The 16,690-nt window shown below is 39.4% G+C and overlaps 1 protein-coding gene across 1 annotated transcript; it reads left to right on the top strand.

The window, feature by feature from the left end:
- The first annotated feature begins 8,680 nt into the window (after positions 1-8,680).
- LOC147557355 (uncharacterized) lies at positions 8,681-15,906 on the top strand. Its single transcript, XM_086658810.1, has 3 exons — positions 8,681-9,073; positions 9,264-13,291; positions 15,843-15,906. Exons 1-3 carry the CDS (start codon positions 8,681-8,683, stop codon positions 15,904-15,906), a joined length of 4,485 nt encoding a protein of 1,494 aa, XP_086514936.1.
- The last annotated feature ends 784 nt before the right edge of the window (positions 15,907-16,690 follow it).

Below are 16,690 nucleotides of genomic sequence, written 5' to 3'. Positions count from 1 at the left end.
AATGTGATGTTTAATGCAAAATTTTCGGTCATAGTGATGTTTAATTGTGCAAAATTTTCGGTCAATGTGATGTTTAATTTTGCAAAATTTTCGGTCAATTTTATGTTTAATTTTGAGCAATTTTCGGTCATTGTGATGTTTAATTTTGCAAAATTTTCGGTCAATGTGATGTTTAATTTTGCAAAATTTTCGGTCAGTTGGATGTTTAATTTTGAACAATTTTCGGTCAATGTGATGTTTAATTTTGAAAAAATTTCGGTCAGTTTGATGTTTAATTTTGAACAATTTTCGGTCAATGTGATGTTTAATTTTGAAAAAATTTCGGTCAATTTGATCTTTAATGTGTAAATGTTCGGTCATTATGCTTGAGTTTTTTAGTTAGAGTAAACGAATATAATCTCAAACATATTTATAATTGATAACCAAAACATTACGAAAGTCACTTTCGTCTTACAAAGCTCTAAATATAAAAAGATCTGGTTGGCTTTCTTCATGTCTATGATTTTACAAAAAATTCTACTACCCCTAACCATTTTCCTTAATAATCTTCACTTTCATTGTCTTCGTCATCTTCATCATCTTCATCGCTTGATTCTCCCTCTACGACCATTTTTCCTCTTATGTTTGGGCATTGCATACGAGAACAAAATGAGTACAACCCCTGAAGCATGTCATGAAATATCCTCTTCAAGCGTGGACTCATTGGTGCGTCTAGGCCTCCCCCACAAGTCTTTAGATTGTCTATGATGCTAATAAGATTGTCGCTCTGGATTAAAATGAGAGAAAAATTAGAGAAAACTATAAATACATAAATAACGTGTATAAACCTTATAAATACTTGCACTTACAACACGTTTTACAAACAATAGATTGTTTGAAGTTGGTCTTCCGGGCACCGAAGTAGTAGCCAGTGGTGTTATTCGTCTGTCTGGGTGAGTCACTTTAGTATGTGAAACATTTATGTACCAAGTCATGTATCCAGGGGTGCATCCTTGATTGGGTTCTGCTTCAATTTTGATGGTGTCACTCATAAGGTGGTTTCTCCATCGTTTCCATGTCCAGCTTCCTAAGTTTCCATAATACGGACCATAGTTCTTGTGACTAATAATTGACTTCTTTTTGTCGTGTTTGAACGGTTTAGATGGTACATCTTGAAGGAATCCAAACTGTCGTAGAACCCTCTGAGGATAGACAGCGACGGTTGTGTCGAAGCACACGATAAAACCAATGTAATATTGCCAGGGTCCCAATGGATAATTTGTTCGATTTTCTTTGTAAGGATCCCACACAACCTGAAAAGAAAAACAATATACAATTAGCTAGACTCGTAAGACTCCAAACTGTAAGATTTTTTACACTTAAATTTTCATTCTATACTTACATCTTCATTTCTGACATCGTCAATTTCCTGACGTAGATTCTTCAAACTCAGTTTCATATCATTTACTTTAGTCATTTCAGGTTTGCTCCGACATAAAAAAGGCATCCCAGGCTGGAAGCCTTGTAGGTCGACTCTTCTATGAAGAGTCGGCAAATGAAGGTAAATCCAACTCTGTCATAAAAAAATGGATGAAACAAAATAAGCAAATTTGTTAAACAACTCGTTCCCCCATGAATAGATAGTCAGGCATATGGATCAAATTTCTAGATTTCCTACCTGCAAGAGCGGAATACATCCAGCTACTTGTTGGCTACTCCAGCGACTCGCATTCCCGAGTTCATGAAGTAAATTTGTCAAACAAGCAGTTCCCCATGAATAGTTCTTAACCTCATCGACATTCTTCAAACATAACAAGTATAAAACTGAAACCCTACCACCACTTTTATTTGGACACAAACAAGTACCAATTATATATAACAAGTACGCTCTAACAGTCTGATTTTTTTTTTCAACTAAATCAGTTTCCTTAGAATTACCAAACTTCGACCTCAAGGATGTAAGACTAATGGTTTTGGCTTTTCCTTTCTTCAACTCATCTTTTGCAACATCCTCTTTCATTCCAAGAGTATCATACATAAGGGAATATGTCTCAGAGTAACTCATACCATCTGACCTATCATCTTCCACTGCTAAACCATCGATCGGTAAATCTAGAATATGTGCAACATCATCCAAAGTGATCATCATCTCACCAAATGGGAGATGAAATGTGTTTGTCTCGGGATGGAATCTTTCTATAAATGCACTCACTAAAACACTATCAATTTTTCTATGAGAGAATTGAAGCAAAGAGAGAAAACCTGACCTTTCTATTTTCTCCCTAACATAAGAACATTCTTTGTCCAAATTCCATAAGTCAGCAACACCAATAAGATACTTTACTCTTAAAACTCTATCATCTTTCTGCAAAAAACAATTGAAGTCATTCAAAAGATAATGCTCATTACTCGTGATTATTAATGACTAACATAAAAATAAGAAAACTTACCTCTCCACTCCATATCTTACAAGCAATGTGATGTTTAAAGGAATGAAGAAGAGAAGGGTCGGATGGTGCGAAAGAAGATTCATTAACTGCCGAGGAACTAGGGATGGTAGAGGAAGTGTGGGCAGAAGATGGCAAAGGTGCAACTTCCTCCTCTAAAGTTTGGGGCACGGCTTCTTTCTCTAGGGTTGGCATTACAGCTTCCTCTATAGCTGATGGTATGACTTTTTCCCCTAGAGTTGGCTGTACGGCTTCCTCCTCTAAAGTTTGGGGCACGACTTCTTCCTGAGTTGGTGGTGTGACTTCCTCTAAAGTTTTTGTTATGACTTCTTTCTCTAGAGGTGGCATTACAGCTTCCTCAATAGCTGATGGTATGACTTCTTCCCCTAGAGTTGGTTGTACGGCTTCCTCTATAGCTGATGGTATGACTTCTTCCCCTAGAGTTGGTTGTACGGCTTCCTCTATAGCTGATGGTGTGGTTTCCTCTAACGTTTGTGTTGCGTCTCCCTCTTGAAGTCGTTGACGTTTTTCAGCTCTCTTCTTTAGATTAGACTGTGTTGGTCTCTCTCTTTCATCTAGTACTTTTTTATTTGTGTCCGTCTGATCATTAAGACATGTTCCAGATTTCGTTCCTCTGTAAAAAGTAATGAATACAAGCTATGAACATCAAATAAAATTTTAACTATACATAAATTTAAAAAATTTGGGCCAATAGAAAGAATAGAAATAGACCACCATGAAACTGCTTTCAAACCCCACTAATCCAATTTCTAGAAGGGACAACAACTGCCCAACTGCAATGTACAGATATAACTAAAAATACTTCACATCGAGAATAAATTACCTAAAACCAAAGGTAGCTCACAGCAATTTTATGACTACAATGATCATGACCATCTTGATGTTACGCATCATCTAAGACTACACAAGTTAATAAAGAGCAGCAGATGGATACTCTACTCCATTTCTCTAGGAATGTCAAATAAGAGACACAATGGGCAAAGAAATGGACTTTGGATCACAAGCATCTATTACGAGTCAAAACTACTCCAACAATAGTAAGCAATGGCAGCTAAAGTTACATCAAGGTACCTTCTTGGTCACTGTTGTAACACTTAAAGAACCCCTGAAGACGATTAAAAAACAGTTGATAAAATACTATTCCATGTAGTACCTCTGAAAAAATGTCACACTATTTATGTACTAATGATGTTAATCACATAAGTAGACTACTCCCGAGTTGGATACAATTTAGAAGGCGAAAGTCATAACCGAAATGTCAAAACTAAGTTGATACGAGCGTTTGACTTATCATGCTCAAAATCGAAATGATGCGCCTCGGTTCGATCATCTAACACCATATATAGTGAATTATATTCACTTTTGTGTGAGTGAAAACCATTTAATAAGAAAACCATTTTGACACACAAAACCTCAATGGTGAAAACCATTTAATAAAAAAAGATAAGAAATAGACTAGTTTATAAACCCTTAAAACTTCTTTTTTGACTCCACCATTAAAGATCTCCAATTTCTCTATTGGAGAAGCAAATCACTTTAATAACAACTCAGTGGATATTTCAGAATTTCAGTAAAGGTTTCTAACATCACAAAAGCTTCAGTTATGAGGATTTGCTACTTTCAAACTGTAACCTCAAAAATTGACACAATAATCCAAATTTTCTCAGTGTGGAACCCCTATAAACTCATTCACAAATATCATTCACAAAAATTGACACAATAATCAGATCATACGATCTAGAGAAGTAAAAAAGTTGAAACAATAATAATATCATAATACCCTAATAAATCAACTAATGGATGTTCCTATTACAAAGATAACGTTTAGAAGATCAAGAAATTGAAATGTAAGTGAAAAATCATCATGAATCCATAAACCCTAATACACCATGAATCCATAAACCCTAAATCTATAACAAGATTTCTTTAAAAACTTAAACAAAGAGAGTAAGAAAAACAACAATCTTACCTTCTCCTTTGATATCTCCTCATCTTGGTTGGTGAAGAAAATTTAAGTTGAAATTTCTTTTTTTGTGAAATATGAAGGTTGGAGAAGAAAACTGGTTGAAGTACGGCCAATGAGTTTTTTTTTTTTGTTAAAAGTCGGCCAATGAGTTAGAAGTCTGGAAGGGATAAAGGGTTTTAGGTGGAGGGACCTATCTCAAAATAGGGGCTTAATTCTAAATAGTTAATAAGTTGTGATAAAAGCAAATATATTTGTAAATAGTAAAAAGGTGATCTCCAAATAGCCAGCCCTGTAAATAGCTATTAGCAGCTCTGTAAATAGCACGGGCCTATTATTTACCTTTAGATTTGATTAGGTTTCTCCACGAAAAGGGGTCTTCTTTTCTAACTTGCATTTATGTTCTTTCTCGAGCATACCTCTCTTTAACAGTAGGCATATAGTTTCCTTCCACTACTTGTAGGGTAGACAATGTGGAGAGTCTGCTATCTATATTCGACATATGTTGAGTGGACGGAACTACTTTCCTGAACTCGTAGTGTAGAATCACAAGTTGCTGATTATTGACACAACAAATGAAAGACCCCTGAGTTTTATGCGTTTATCTTGGTCCGTGCTGTTTGCATGTGATTGATTAAGCAGTTGGTGCATGGTCACTTTTTGTCCTCTCTACTTGGGCATTAGTACTAATGGGAGGGAGGCGGGATGTGCTGCTAATTTATTTGACACAGGACATTATCTTTAGCCGTGGTCCTCCTTTTTATGTGATATTATAACATAAGATTTGCAGCTGTTGGAGTCCGTTTGTTTTTGGGTCTGGCTCCCTTAGCCTGCTGATCAATACAAAAAAAAGATTTGCAGCTGGATAAGTTTTGAGGTGATAACAGCTATGTTCCACATAGATAACTCTCTCAAAATAGAAGATTTGTCATGTTGGTAGCCATTAGTTTGCTTGGTAAATTGGTCTGGTTTGAGAGAATTTGCTGGATACTACCACTAGATCGATCGCCTGGATGTTATGAGGATAAAATTCCATCTTTTCTTTTTTCACTTCTCAAGTTCCATGTCTAGACTCTAGATGAAGTAAAAGTGTAAAAATATTGATGGTCTTATCTTGATGTAGGATACGCGGAACTTCCAAATTCGTGACGGGAGAAGATTTAACTTTCCGGTGCTGGGTGGATGGGTGGTTGGTGAAGCCGACAACAACAACCAGGAAAGGAGGACGGGTAGTAGTTTAAAAGACTTGATTAAGGGTTTTCTAATTTTTTTCCTTTTCAGTTTAGCACTTTCTAACTTTATAAAATTATTATTTCATTTTTCCTTAGGGTTCGGTCGGTTCGGTTTGAGCGGTATCTAGAAACTCAAGTCGAGGCCAAACCAGACCAATTTTGAGGTGTTCGGTTTTTCGGCCGAACCGAGTAGAACAGTGATCAGTTCGCCCCAAAAACCGATCGATGCAGTTCGACTTGGTTTGGTTCGGCCAATTGGTTCGGTTTTTGCTCACCCTACAAGATACACTTATGTACATATCTGCTTATACAAGATACAACTTGTGTAAAATATACTCATACTACAAAGGATACCAAAGTAAATAAAACTCACACAAATACACATATTCTAAAATCAAAAGTACAAAAAACGAAGACATACTCATAGTATTACATCTTACACTTAATAAACACTAACTCTACACAAAACAGTCAAATTGTTGACTTTACGCACGAAACAATCAAAATACTTCCCGAAACATTAATTAACAACATATATCACTTACAAATAAATTCAAACGCCCTCGAACAAGAATCATATAAATTATACGGTGTAAAGTAAAAACGTTGTCCACCACATACAAAACAAAACTATATAGAAACATACTAATAGTATCACTATTACTATACAAAAATACAAAACATAAAGGTGTACTTCCACGTTGGAACTATCCAATAAAGGGAACCACATTTATCCATTCAAACAACCACTAATTATTCATTTTACTGTGGTTTGACAAAAGATCATGTCATTAAACAAAAAGTTATGTTCTACAAAATACTCACCCTAAAATGCACTATAACATAAAAGCTACACTTACACAAAACTCTTCATTTTAAATACTCTCAAAAGGGACAATATAACTAAAACAAAAACACACTCAACAGTACAAAAAACCACAACAACCACTCTATAAAAAACGTAAAGAAAAACCAATAGCCGCTCTTATCAGACAATATAATTCGTATGAATGCATTCATTCGGGTTATTTCCCATATGGCCCCCTACTTTGTGACCAGCTTCCCGCCTGGCCCCCCACTTTACGAAAAATACCCATATTGCCCCCTTCCGTTATAACACCGTCACTCTCTCTCCTCCATCTCTTTTTCTCTCTCTGCCATGTCACGCCACATCATCTGTTACGCCACCTCATCACCTTCTCCGGCAAAGGTCACCGGCCGGCCAAATTTCCGGCCGGCGACCTTCAAACTAAAAAAAAAAAAAAATTTCTCTCTCCTCTCTCTCTCACTAAAATTTTTTTTTTTTTTTTTCTTTCCCCGCTCTCTCTCTAGATCTAGAGAGAGGGAGGATTGATCCGTTCAAGGTATGTTCGGACCTTGAACGAGTTGTTCAAGGTCTGAACGACCTTGAACAGATCCGTTCAAGACGGATCAATCCGATCTAGAGAGAGAGGGGAAAGAAAAAAAAAATTTAGTGAGAGAGAGAGGAGAGAGAAAAAAAACTTTTTTTTTTTTAGTTTGAAAGTCGCCCACCGGAGACTTGTACAATAGCTTGTTAAGAAGACTCAACACAAAAGTAAACCCACTGCCATCCTTGATCTCGAATGGAACCACACCTCTTTGTGTCATGACAAGAATTATAAATCCAACATTAGCTCACATCATTTGATAGCTTATTTGGACGAGCCCAACAGCTTGTTAGATTGGAAAAAATAGCCAACCACAAAAATAAACCAACTGTCAGGCTTAATATCGAATGGGACCACATTAGGTTTCAATAGATCAAGGAGGCTGACGTAGGAGAGAGAAGCTCTCGGGTTGGGCGATTTTTAGGTTTCTTTTTCTTTTTCCGGCGCCGCCTATTATCTTCTCCGATTTGCTTGGATTTCTGAGTCTTCTCCGACGTTCTTGGAGGACTGTCTTCTCTTGTTTTACTTTCTGCGATCACTCGGCTATTGAATCTCTCCTGGTGGAGGATTCTTTAGTTACGATGGTGATGGAGGATTCCCTCCAGGCCCCTGGTGAGGGGACTTCAGATTCTTTGGGATCTGATGTTCCTTCGAAACAGGGTAGCTTTGTTGAGGGGATGATGAAAGGGTTGAAGTCTGGTGGTCTAACCAGGGGTCCTTTGAGAGTCTCCTCGAGCACTGCTGCTGCTGGTTTAGAGGCGGTGGTTCGTGAGTCTTTGCCAAAATTGAAGGTTCCAGCTGAGGTAAGTAATTCTAATGATTCCTTGGATTGGACTAAGCTCTTTTCTCGATCTCGGTCTGCTGGTAGGAAGCCATTGGTATTTCGTGCTCCAGTTGTAGTGAATGGTCGAGCTGTTCTATCCTCTTCCAATTATCAATCCCATTTGGAGATTTGTAAGAAGTGGATTGTTGGAAATTTTTTTGGTAGCAAAATGCCATTTATGGTAGCTAAGAAGACCTTGCTCAACATCTGGAAGCCTAAGGGGGAGGTAACCTTTACTCTTCATGGTGATTCTGTTTTCATTATTAGACCTGTTTTGGAAGAGGATAGGCTTATGATTCTTGAACATGAGCCTATCTCAGTGGCCAATAGAGTGTTTATTGCAAGACCTTGGTCTCCTTTTCTTGAGAAGGAGGTTATGAAGTTGGATTCTATACCTATATGGGTGAGGTTGAGAGGTGTCCCTATTCATTTGTGGCATGAGGATGGGCTGGCTGATATTGCTAGTTTATTAGGGAAGCCTCTGTTTATGGATGGTCCTACAGCTTCAGGCCTTAGGATGGCTTATGCTAGGGTATGTGTGGATATTTCTATGAAGAGTTCTTTTCCTACCACTCTTCAATTTTGTGTGGATGGTGAGGAGTTTGATGTTTCTGTTGAGTATGCTTGGAAACCTAGGTTTTGTGTGCATTGTAGTGAGTTGGGGCATGCTTCTGGGTCTTGTTTGAAGGCTAAGAAGGTGCAGCAAGCTGCTGATGGGAAAAAGGCTGAGGTTGGTGATCTTGGTAAGTCCCCTGATGTTGAGATGGGGGGCTAATGTTACTCATGGTCAGCCTACTGATGTTGAGATGGGGATCAATGTCTCCCAGGTAGCTAATGAGGGGATTCCTATGGAGGGGGTTAATAGTTCAGAGGAGGGATGGACTGAGGTGAAATCTAAAGGGAGTATGAAGAGGAAGGGGAGGGATGTGGGGAGTTATGATGGTTTACTTGATGGTAAAGGAAGGAAGGGTGCTAGTTTGTCTGGGGGTGGTGTTGCTTCTAGCAGAGATGGTACCTTGGTGGTGCAGAGGAACTATAAAAACCAGGCTGGTTCTGTTTCTGTTGGTTCAGGTGTGGGAGGGGATAAGGCTGGGCTGTTCCAGGTGAAGGGTAGGCAGGGACCTATGTCTGGCACTGCTGGTTGCAATTTTAATGGGAGTTCCTCCACACTTGTGGGTAGTAATGTTCTTGCCTTGGAGGCAAAGATTTTGATGGAGGCTGAGGCTCCCAAGCCTAGGATGGGTGCTTCTTTTGTGTCTAATGATTAATATAGGGTGCTGGAATGTTAGAGGGTTGAATTACCCCTCTAGGGCTGCTGAGGTTACAAAATTTGTTAAGAATAATAATTTGTGTGTTTGTGGTGTGCTTGAGACTCATATTGCTTTTCAGAATAAGGACCAAGTTAGGTCTAGGCTGTTGACTACTTGGGATTGGATTCATAATTATGATTGTGATGGGTTTGGTAGGATTTGGGTGTTTTGGGATCCTACTTTAGTTAAGTTGGCTCAGGTGGCTAAGTCTGAGCAGCATTTGACTGTGATGGCTACTTTAGTTGATGGTAGATGTTTTTTACTCAGTTTTGTGTATGCTAGTACTGATGTTGTGTTGCGGAGGAACTTGTGGAGTGCTCTTAATAGTTTAGCTTTGGAGTTTAACTATCCTTGGGTGCTCATGGGTGACTTTAATACTGTCTTGGAGGCTAAGGAGAAAGTTGGTGGTGTGGCTGCTAGGCTGGGTGGTATGTTAGATTTTAGGGAATTTGTTCACCAGGTCCAGGTATTTGATTGTCCCTATTCTGGTAATGAATTCACTTGGTCTAATAGACAAGTAGGTCTTGGAGCTGTTGCTGAAAAGTTGGATAGGGTGTTGGTGAATATTGATTGGGTGAGTATGTGTCCTAATGCCAAAGTTGAGTTTCTTAATCCTATTGTGTCTGATCATTCCCCTGCTGTTCTCTCTTTGTTTGAGGGAGTTTCCTGTGGCCCTAGGCTTTTTAAGTTTTTTAATGCTTGGACTTTAGATGAGGATTTCATGGACATTGTGGAGAAGTCTTGGAGCATATCTGTGTGTGGGAACCCTATGTTTAGACTTGTGAGTAAATTGAAGAATGTGAAGAAGGCTTTGGTGCTCTGGAAAAAGAAGAAGTATGCTGGGTTTTCTAACAAGGTGCAGGTTGCTAGGCAGTCTTTGGAGTCTATTCAGGCTAGGCTTAAGGAGTCTCCTCTTGATTTTGATATTAGGTTGCAGGAAAGGGAGGCTGTTGCTTCTTATTCTAAGTTGGTGGGTGTGGAAGAATCTATGTTAAGGCAGAAATCCAGGGTGCAAAAGATTGATTTGGGGGACCAGAATACTAAGTTTTTTCATCTCTCTATTAGAGAAAGAAGGTCTAGGAATAATATTCCTTACCTTTATAATAATGAGGGGGTGAAACTAGTGGATATGCCAGATGTTGCTAAGGAGTGTGTTGATTTTTATACTGAGCTCTTTGGCTCTTCTCACTTAAGTGGGGAGGGGTTAGAGCTTCTTGATGCTTGTGTTTTTGACAGGTTGGTGAGTCAGGAGCAGGCTACTGTGCTGGATGCAATGGTGACTAGAGATGAGGTGGTTTATGCTCTCTCTACTATTGGTGTGGACAAGGCCCCAGGTCCTGATGGATTTTCTGCTCATTTCTTTAAATCTTGCTGGAAGATTGTGGGTGATGATGTGGTGGAAGCTGTGAGAAGATTTTTTAGCTCTGGCAAGTTGCTTGGTGAGGTTAACTCCACTTTGATTACTCTTGTGCCTAAATCTTCTAATGCTTCTAGGGTCACTGAGTTCAGGCCTATCTCTTGTTGTAATGTGATTTACAAGTGTATTACCAAAATTCTCACCCTTAGGATGAAGAGGATTGTTGATTATCTTATTAGTCCTTGTCAGTCTGCTTTTGTTTCTGGTAGGGCCATTCAGGATAACATTCTTCTGGCCCATGAGCTTACTAGGAACTATCATAGGTCTCAAGGCCCTCCAAGGTGTGCTATCAAAATTGATTTGCAAAAGGCTTATGACACTATTGAATGGGACTCCCTTTTGTTGATTATGAGGAAGTTTGGTTTTCCAGCTAGGTTTGTGCAATGGGTTCAAGTCTGTGTCTCTTCCCCTAGGTATTCTGTGGTGGTAAATGGTAGTTCCTATGGTTATTTCAAGGGGAAGAGGGGCATTAGACAAGGTTGTCCTATGTCTCCTTATCTGTTTGTATTAGTCATGGAGGTTTTTAATGTCCTTTTGAGGAATATGGTTGCTGCTGGGAGATTTCTGCTCCATCCCAAATGTAAGGATCCTTTGCTAACACATTTGAGCTTTGCTGATGATCTTCTTGTGTTCATGAAGGGTGATATGGGTTCAGCCAAGGCTCTTGTTGAAGTCCTTGATGTCTTTTTCTCTTGTACTGGCCTGAGAGTAAGCAAGGCTAAGAGTTCTATTTTTGCTGCTGGGGTGAATGCTGACAATTTAGCTGCCATTCAAGAGAGCCTTGGGTTTAATTGTGCTTCTCTGCCTGTTAGATATCTAGGGGTTCCTCTTATTTCCTCTAGGTTGAGCTACTCTGATTGCCAACCCTTGATTGATAGGGTGCTTGGTAAGATCAAGTCTTGGAAGATGAGGTTCCTTTCCTATGCAGGTAGGCTGACTTTGGTTAGATCAGTGCTTAATGGTATGGTGATTTTTTGGTTTAGTGTATTTGTGCTGCCTAAGAGAGTTGTTCATGAGTTGGATAGATTGTTTATGAGATTTCTTTGGGATGGGCCTGAAATGAATGCTAAAGGGGCTTCCATCAGTTGGCATATGGTGTGCCATCCTTTCAAAGAGGGTGGGTTAAATCTTAGGAGTTTGGGTGTGCTTAATGATGCTTGTTCTTTAAGGCATATCTGGGACCTGTTTATTGATAAACCCACCCTTTGGGTTGCTTGGGTGAAAGTCCATCTTATCAAGGGCAATTGCTTCTGGTTTTTGAAGGTTCCTCATGAAGCTTCTTGGAGTTGGCGCAGAATTCTTCAAAATAGGGGTCATGGCCTTCAATTCTGCCTGGCTCTTGTTGGCAATGGTCAGAGTATTAGTTTTTGGAAGGATCCTTGGCACCCTATGGGCATCTTGGCTTCCCATTTCCCTCCTCAGCTCAGGTATGATAGTATTTTACACTTTGAGGCTCCTGTTAGTAGTTGTTTGGTTGATGGGCAGTGGTTTATCCCTGCTCCTCAAGTTCATTATCTTGGTAATTTGGAGGAGGGTCTGTCCCAAGTAAATTGTAATGTTGATTTTGAGGATAGGAGAATTTGGTTAGCTAATGATAAAGTGGACTTTACTCTGAAGAGTACTTATGAAGCCATGAGGGAGTCCCTGCCTCAGATTGCTTGGCATTCCTTGGTCTGGTTCAGTCATAATGTCCCTAGGCATAGTTTCATTACATGGGTGGTGTTGCATAGAGCTACTAAGACCAAATTGAAGTTGTATAAATGGGGCTTGAATGTGATGGTTACTTGTTCTTTGTGTCATGAGGAAGAGGAGGATGATTTCCATCTATTTTTCAAGTGCAAATATTCTCAGGCTATTTGGAAGGATCTTTTAAGGTTGCTGGGGTTGAGGCATGCTCCATGTCATTCTTGGGATGCTATGATCCAATGCTGCTGCAGGTTGTTTCATGGGGTTGATAAGGTTGGCATTTTGGGTAAGCTTGTTTTTAATGCTTTCATTTACCATGTGTGGTGTGAAAGAAATAGAAGAGTGTTTGCTAATACAAGAGTAAACCTAGAGGGTGTGCTTCACATGATCAAGGAAGAGGTAAGAATGAAAATGGTTGGTTTGTCTGTTAAGACTAAGAGCAGTCCTAGGGTCCCTATTCTTGAGAGGAACTGGAATTTGCAGCTGCTGGTGGTTCCCCCTACTGTTATTCCTTGTGTTTGGTCTGGTCCTGCTCTAGGCAGTGTTCTTCTTAATGCTGATGGTGCATTTGCTGCTGACCATGCTGGGTTTGGTTGTGTGTTGAGGGACCATTGTGGTTCTGTGATTGTGGCTGCTCAGGGGGGTGCAAAGCCTGTTAGTGTTGTTCATCATGAACTGCAGGCTATAGAGGCTGGACTTGGCCTGGCTTATGAGTTTGGTTTCAGTTATGTGCAGGTTGCTACAGATTCCCAATATGCTTGTGATCTACTGACTAAGGAGGGAGCTGAACCTCCTTGGCAATCACTTGAGTTATGGCGCAAGATTAGGTCAGTTAGAGAAAAGTTTGCAGTTTGCACAGTGGAGCATGTTTTCAGGGAGGTCAATCAGCTGGCCGACCTTCTCTCTAAGGCTAGGACTGTGATTGGGATGGATATTTTAGGGGCAGCAGACTTAAGTGAAGCTATGCAGCAGATAGCTCTTGATGATAGCATGGGTACTGTCCGGTATAGGCTGAAGTTATGTCATTCTTCTTTAGTTTCATTTTTGTTATGTTTTTGTGGGATCATATGTTTTCTCCTTGGTTGTCTCTTTTGTTTGCCTTTGTGGGCTTGAGCACCATGTGCTGGCTTTTTGTTTGTTTTGCTTCTTAGTCTCTTTTTTGTAAAGGTTCTGGCTACCTAAAAGCCTGCTGATTTATGCAAAAAAAAAAAAAAATTAGCTCATATCATTTATAGTTTATTGCAACATGTGCAATAGCTTGTTTTTTTTTTGGAAAGAAAAGCCAACAACAAAAGTAAACCAACTGCCAGCCTTAATCTCGAATGGGATCACATTTTTTTGGGTCATGCCATGATGTATGAAAATACTTAGAAAAATTATGGCTCCAGCAGATCCAACATCAACAGACATTACTTGACCCGGCGAGCGCAGTAGCATATTAAATTGAACAAAAAAGCCATACACAAAAGCAAACCAACAATCAACCTGAATCTCGAGAGGACCACATGTTAATTACAAAGAACGAATTTCTACTTGCACACAAGAAATTAAAACTGACATGGAAGAAAGAATCCCATATTTCCTCCTCTTCAGGATAAACAGTTACTGCCAACCTTAATCTTAACCAATTCCCACGACTATTGGTGGCATACACTATCCAAAGCCAAAAATCAACAACTGTCAAATCAGACCCAAATATACCAGTTATAATGCAGACCCAGTTTTCTTTTTCAGGGATAATTTCAAGCTTACTTAGTTGCAAAAAATTGTTGCATTAGTCAATAAATCAGATGGACTAAGCAGGAAACTGATCAACCAATCCACCCACAAAATACAGCTGTAATACATTTGACCGTCAATTTCAACATCTAGACTGATTTCCTAGCCTCTCTTTAATCATTCCAACGAGATTGGTATGTTTAAAAATCTTAATACCCTAGGAAAAGCATTGATTAAGGATCTTTTGATCGGATTCATGCAAAAAGCATTTAGGATTTCAGTGATGTTCAGAATTAAAGATCACGTCACTGCTACAACTAAACGAGACAGGAAAAGAATTTAAAATAAAAACTCACGAAAAGATTTAAGTTAGAATCTTATCATCGAGCCATACATAATCTAGGTTTTTCTGATGTAAAGATTCATTGATTGATTTTTCATGAAAAAAAAGGGCAAAGATCGCGACAAATGAACAGAATTAGAGTCATCGGGCGAGAACAAGTGTTAACCTTCATTTAGGTTTTAACTAGTGTTATGATATATAACAAAAATTGCAGAGTCATTTGTGGTTGACCCTATTACCTGGAGTTTCTGGTGTTTCCAAGCAAGATTACATCTCTTGACCTCTCCTTCCAGACCAAGTATCCTTACTCGAGAAAACAAAAACATAAACAAATTTGTCCTTACACCCGGTAGACGATGAACGCATAAAAAAAATGGTAGAAAAGCATGCATTCTGAATATAAGCATGTACTGATACACATTGCAAGATCTCAGTAAACTATGAGCTCTTCGTAAGGTATTTAAATGAAACCAACCGGGCCATATTTTTTGCGTCGTGACATGATGTATGAAACTAATTACAAAAATTATAGATCCAACTTTTGCCCACATCATTAGATAGTCTACTGCGACTTGCGCAATAGCTTGTTAAGAAGAGCCAACACAAAAGCAAACCAATTGCCAGCCTTAATCTCGAATGCGAGCACGTTTTTGGATTCATTACAGAAAATTTGGATCCAACATTAGCCCAAATCATCTGTAGCTTATTGCGACGTGCGCCATAGCTTGTTCGGTTGGAAAGAATAGCCAACCACATAAGTAAACCAACTGCCCGTCTTAATCTCGAATGGGACCACAGTTTTGGTGTCATGACAACAATTATAGATCTAACATCAACCCACATCATTTAAAAGCTTACTTTTGGTGTCATGACAATAATTATAGATCTAATATCAGTCCACATCATTTGAAAGCTTATTCCGACATGCGAAATAACTTGTTAGATTGGAAATAATAGCCAGACAAATAAGTAAACCAACTGCGAGGCTTAATCTTAAATGAGACCACATTTTTTGTGCCATGCCTAAACGAGACAAAAAAGTTACAGATTCAGCCGACTCGATATCAACACACATTATTTGATAGCTTACTGCGACGTGTACAATGGCTTATTAAACAAGCAAGAAAAGCCAAACACAAAAGATAACCAACATCCAGCCTTAATCTCGAAAGGACAACATTTAACTGAAAACTGAACTTCTCCTTAAAAACATTGAAATTATCACCAGCGCACGTAAGTAGGAATCCCATATTCCCTACTCTTTAGAACAAAGTCTAGTTACTGCCAACGTTGATCTTAACTAATTCCCACAATTGTTAGTGGCATACACTATGCAAAGTCGTCGGGCGAGAATAAGTATCAACCTTCATTTAGGTTTCAACTAGTGTTATGATATATAACAAAAATTGTAGTCACTGCTATTCCTTAATCATCTCGTGGTTCATATTATTGTCACCTATCTTAGTAGCACTATAAATATATGACTTGTGCAGGTTTACCTTGAGCCCCGATGCTATCTCATACCATATGAGAATGTCCCTCAATGTCCTCAGCTGATTAGCATCCTCCTAGATGAAGAACAACGTATCGTCTGCAAACTGGAGATGGTTGATCATTTCGCCATCATCAGCATCTCTGAAGCCTTTAATCCAGCCCCTCCTCCCAGCCTCTTGGAGGCACTGGCTCAACACTTCTGCTACTAGAAGGAACAACAAGGGGGATAAAGGATCCCCTTGTCTGATACCTCTAGAGCTCTGGAACACCTCAGAGGGTCTTCCATTGATCAGGACAGAGAAGGTGGCAGTGGAGATACATGAGTATATCCAACTACGCCATTTATAGCCAAAGCCCATACGTTCCATAACCATATATAGGAAATCTCAACTGATCCTATCATAGGCCTTCTCTAAGTCAGCTTTCACTACTAATCCCTTGGTACCCTCTTTCCTTCTTGAGTCTATCTTCGTTAGCTATCAGGACTCCATCCAATATCTGCCTCCCACTCACAAAAGCCCCTTGGAAGGGGAAAATCAAGCCTCCCACAACTCCAGCCAACCTCATAGCCAGAACTTTAGCCACTGATTGGTATGTGTTCCTGGAATCTAGAGCTATTTTGTGTTTTAGGAATGGGAACTATAAAGATGTGGTTGAGTCTCCAGTGGAACAATGCCCCTCAGAGAACTCAGCAATCATCTCCATCAAATAGGTCTTAATGCTATCCCACACCTGACAAAGAATGAGATAGGGAAGCCATCCGGCCCAGGCGCCTTATCCTTAGCCAGGTCCTTAAGTGCATTCAACACTTCCTCCTCTGATATATCCGCTTCTAAGAGCTCAGTTT

This window comes from Eschscholzia californica, unplaced genomic scaffold (genome assembly GCF_041429995.1).
Source record: "Eschscholzia californica isolate CP2 unplaced genomic scaffold, dmEscCali1.0.p SCAF_2, whole genome shotgun sequence".
NCBI lineage: Eukaryota > Viridiplantae > Streptophyta > Magnoliopsida > Ranunculales > Papaveraceae > Eschscholzia > Eschscholzia californica.
The sequence above is the reverse complement of the archived record's forward strand: the minus strand, read 5'-3'. Positions and strand labels throughout refer to the sequence as shown.

Bases quoted from the DNA above. Each gene is read 5' to 3' on its own strand.
- LOC147557355 (XM_086658810.1), top strand. From the start codon at position 8,681: ATGGGGATCAATGTCTCCCAGGTAGCTAATGAGGGGATTCCTATGGAG. The intron at 9,074-9,263 runs GCAAAGATTTTG...ATTGCTTTTCAG, and splicing joins GTAATGTTCTTGCCTTGGAG to AATAAGGACCAAGTTAGGTC. The intron at 13,292-15,842 runs GTATAGGCTGAA...TGACTTGTGCAG, and splicing joins GATAGCATGGGTACTGTCCG to GTTTACCTTGAGCCCCGATG.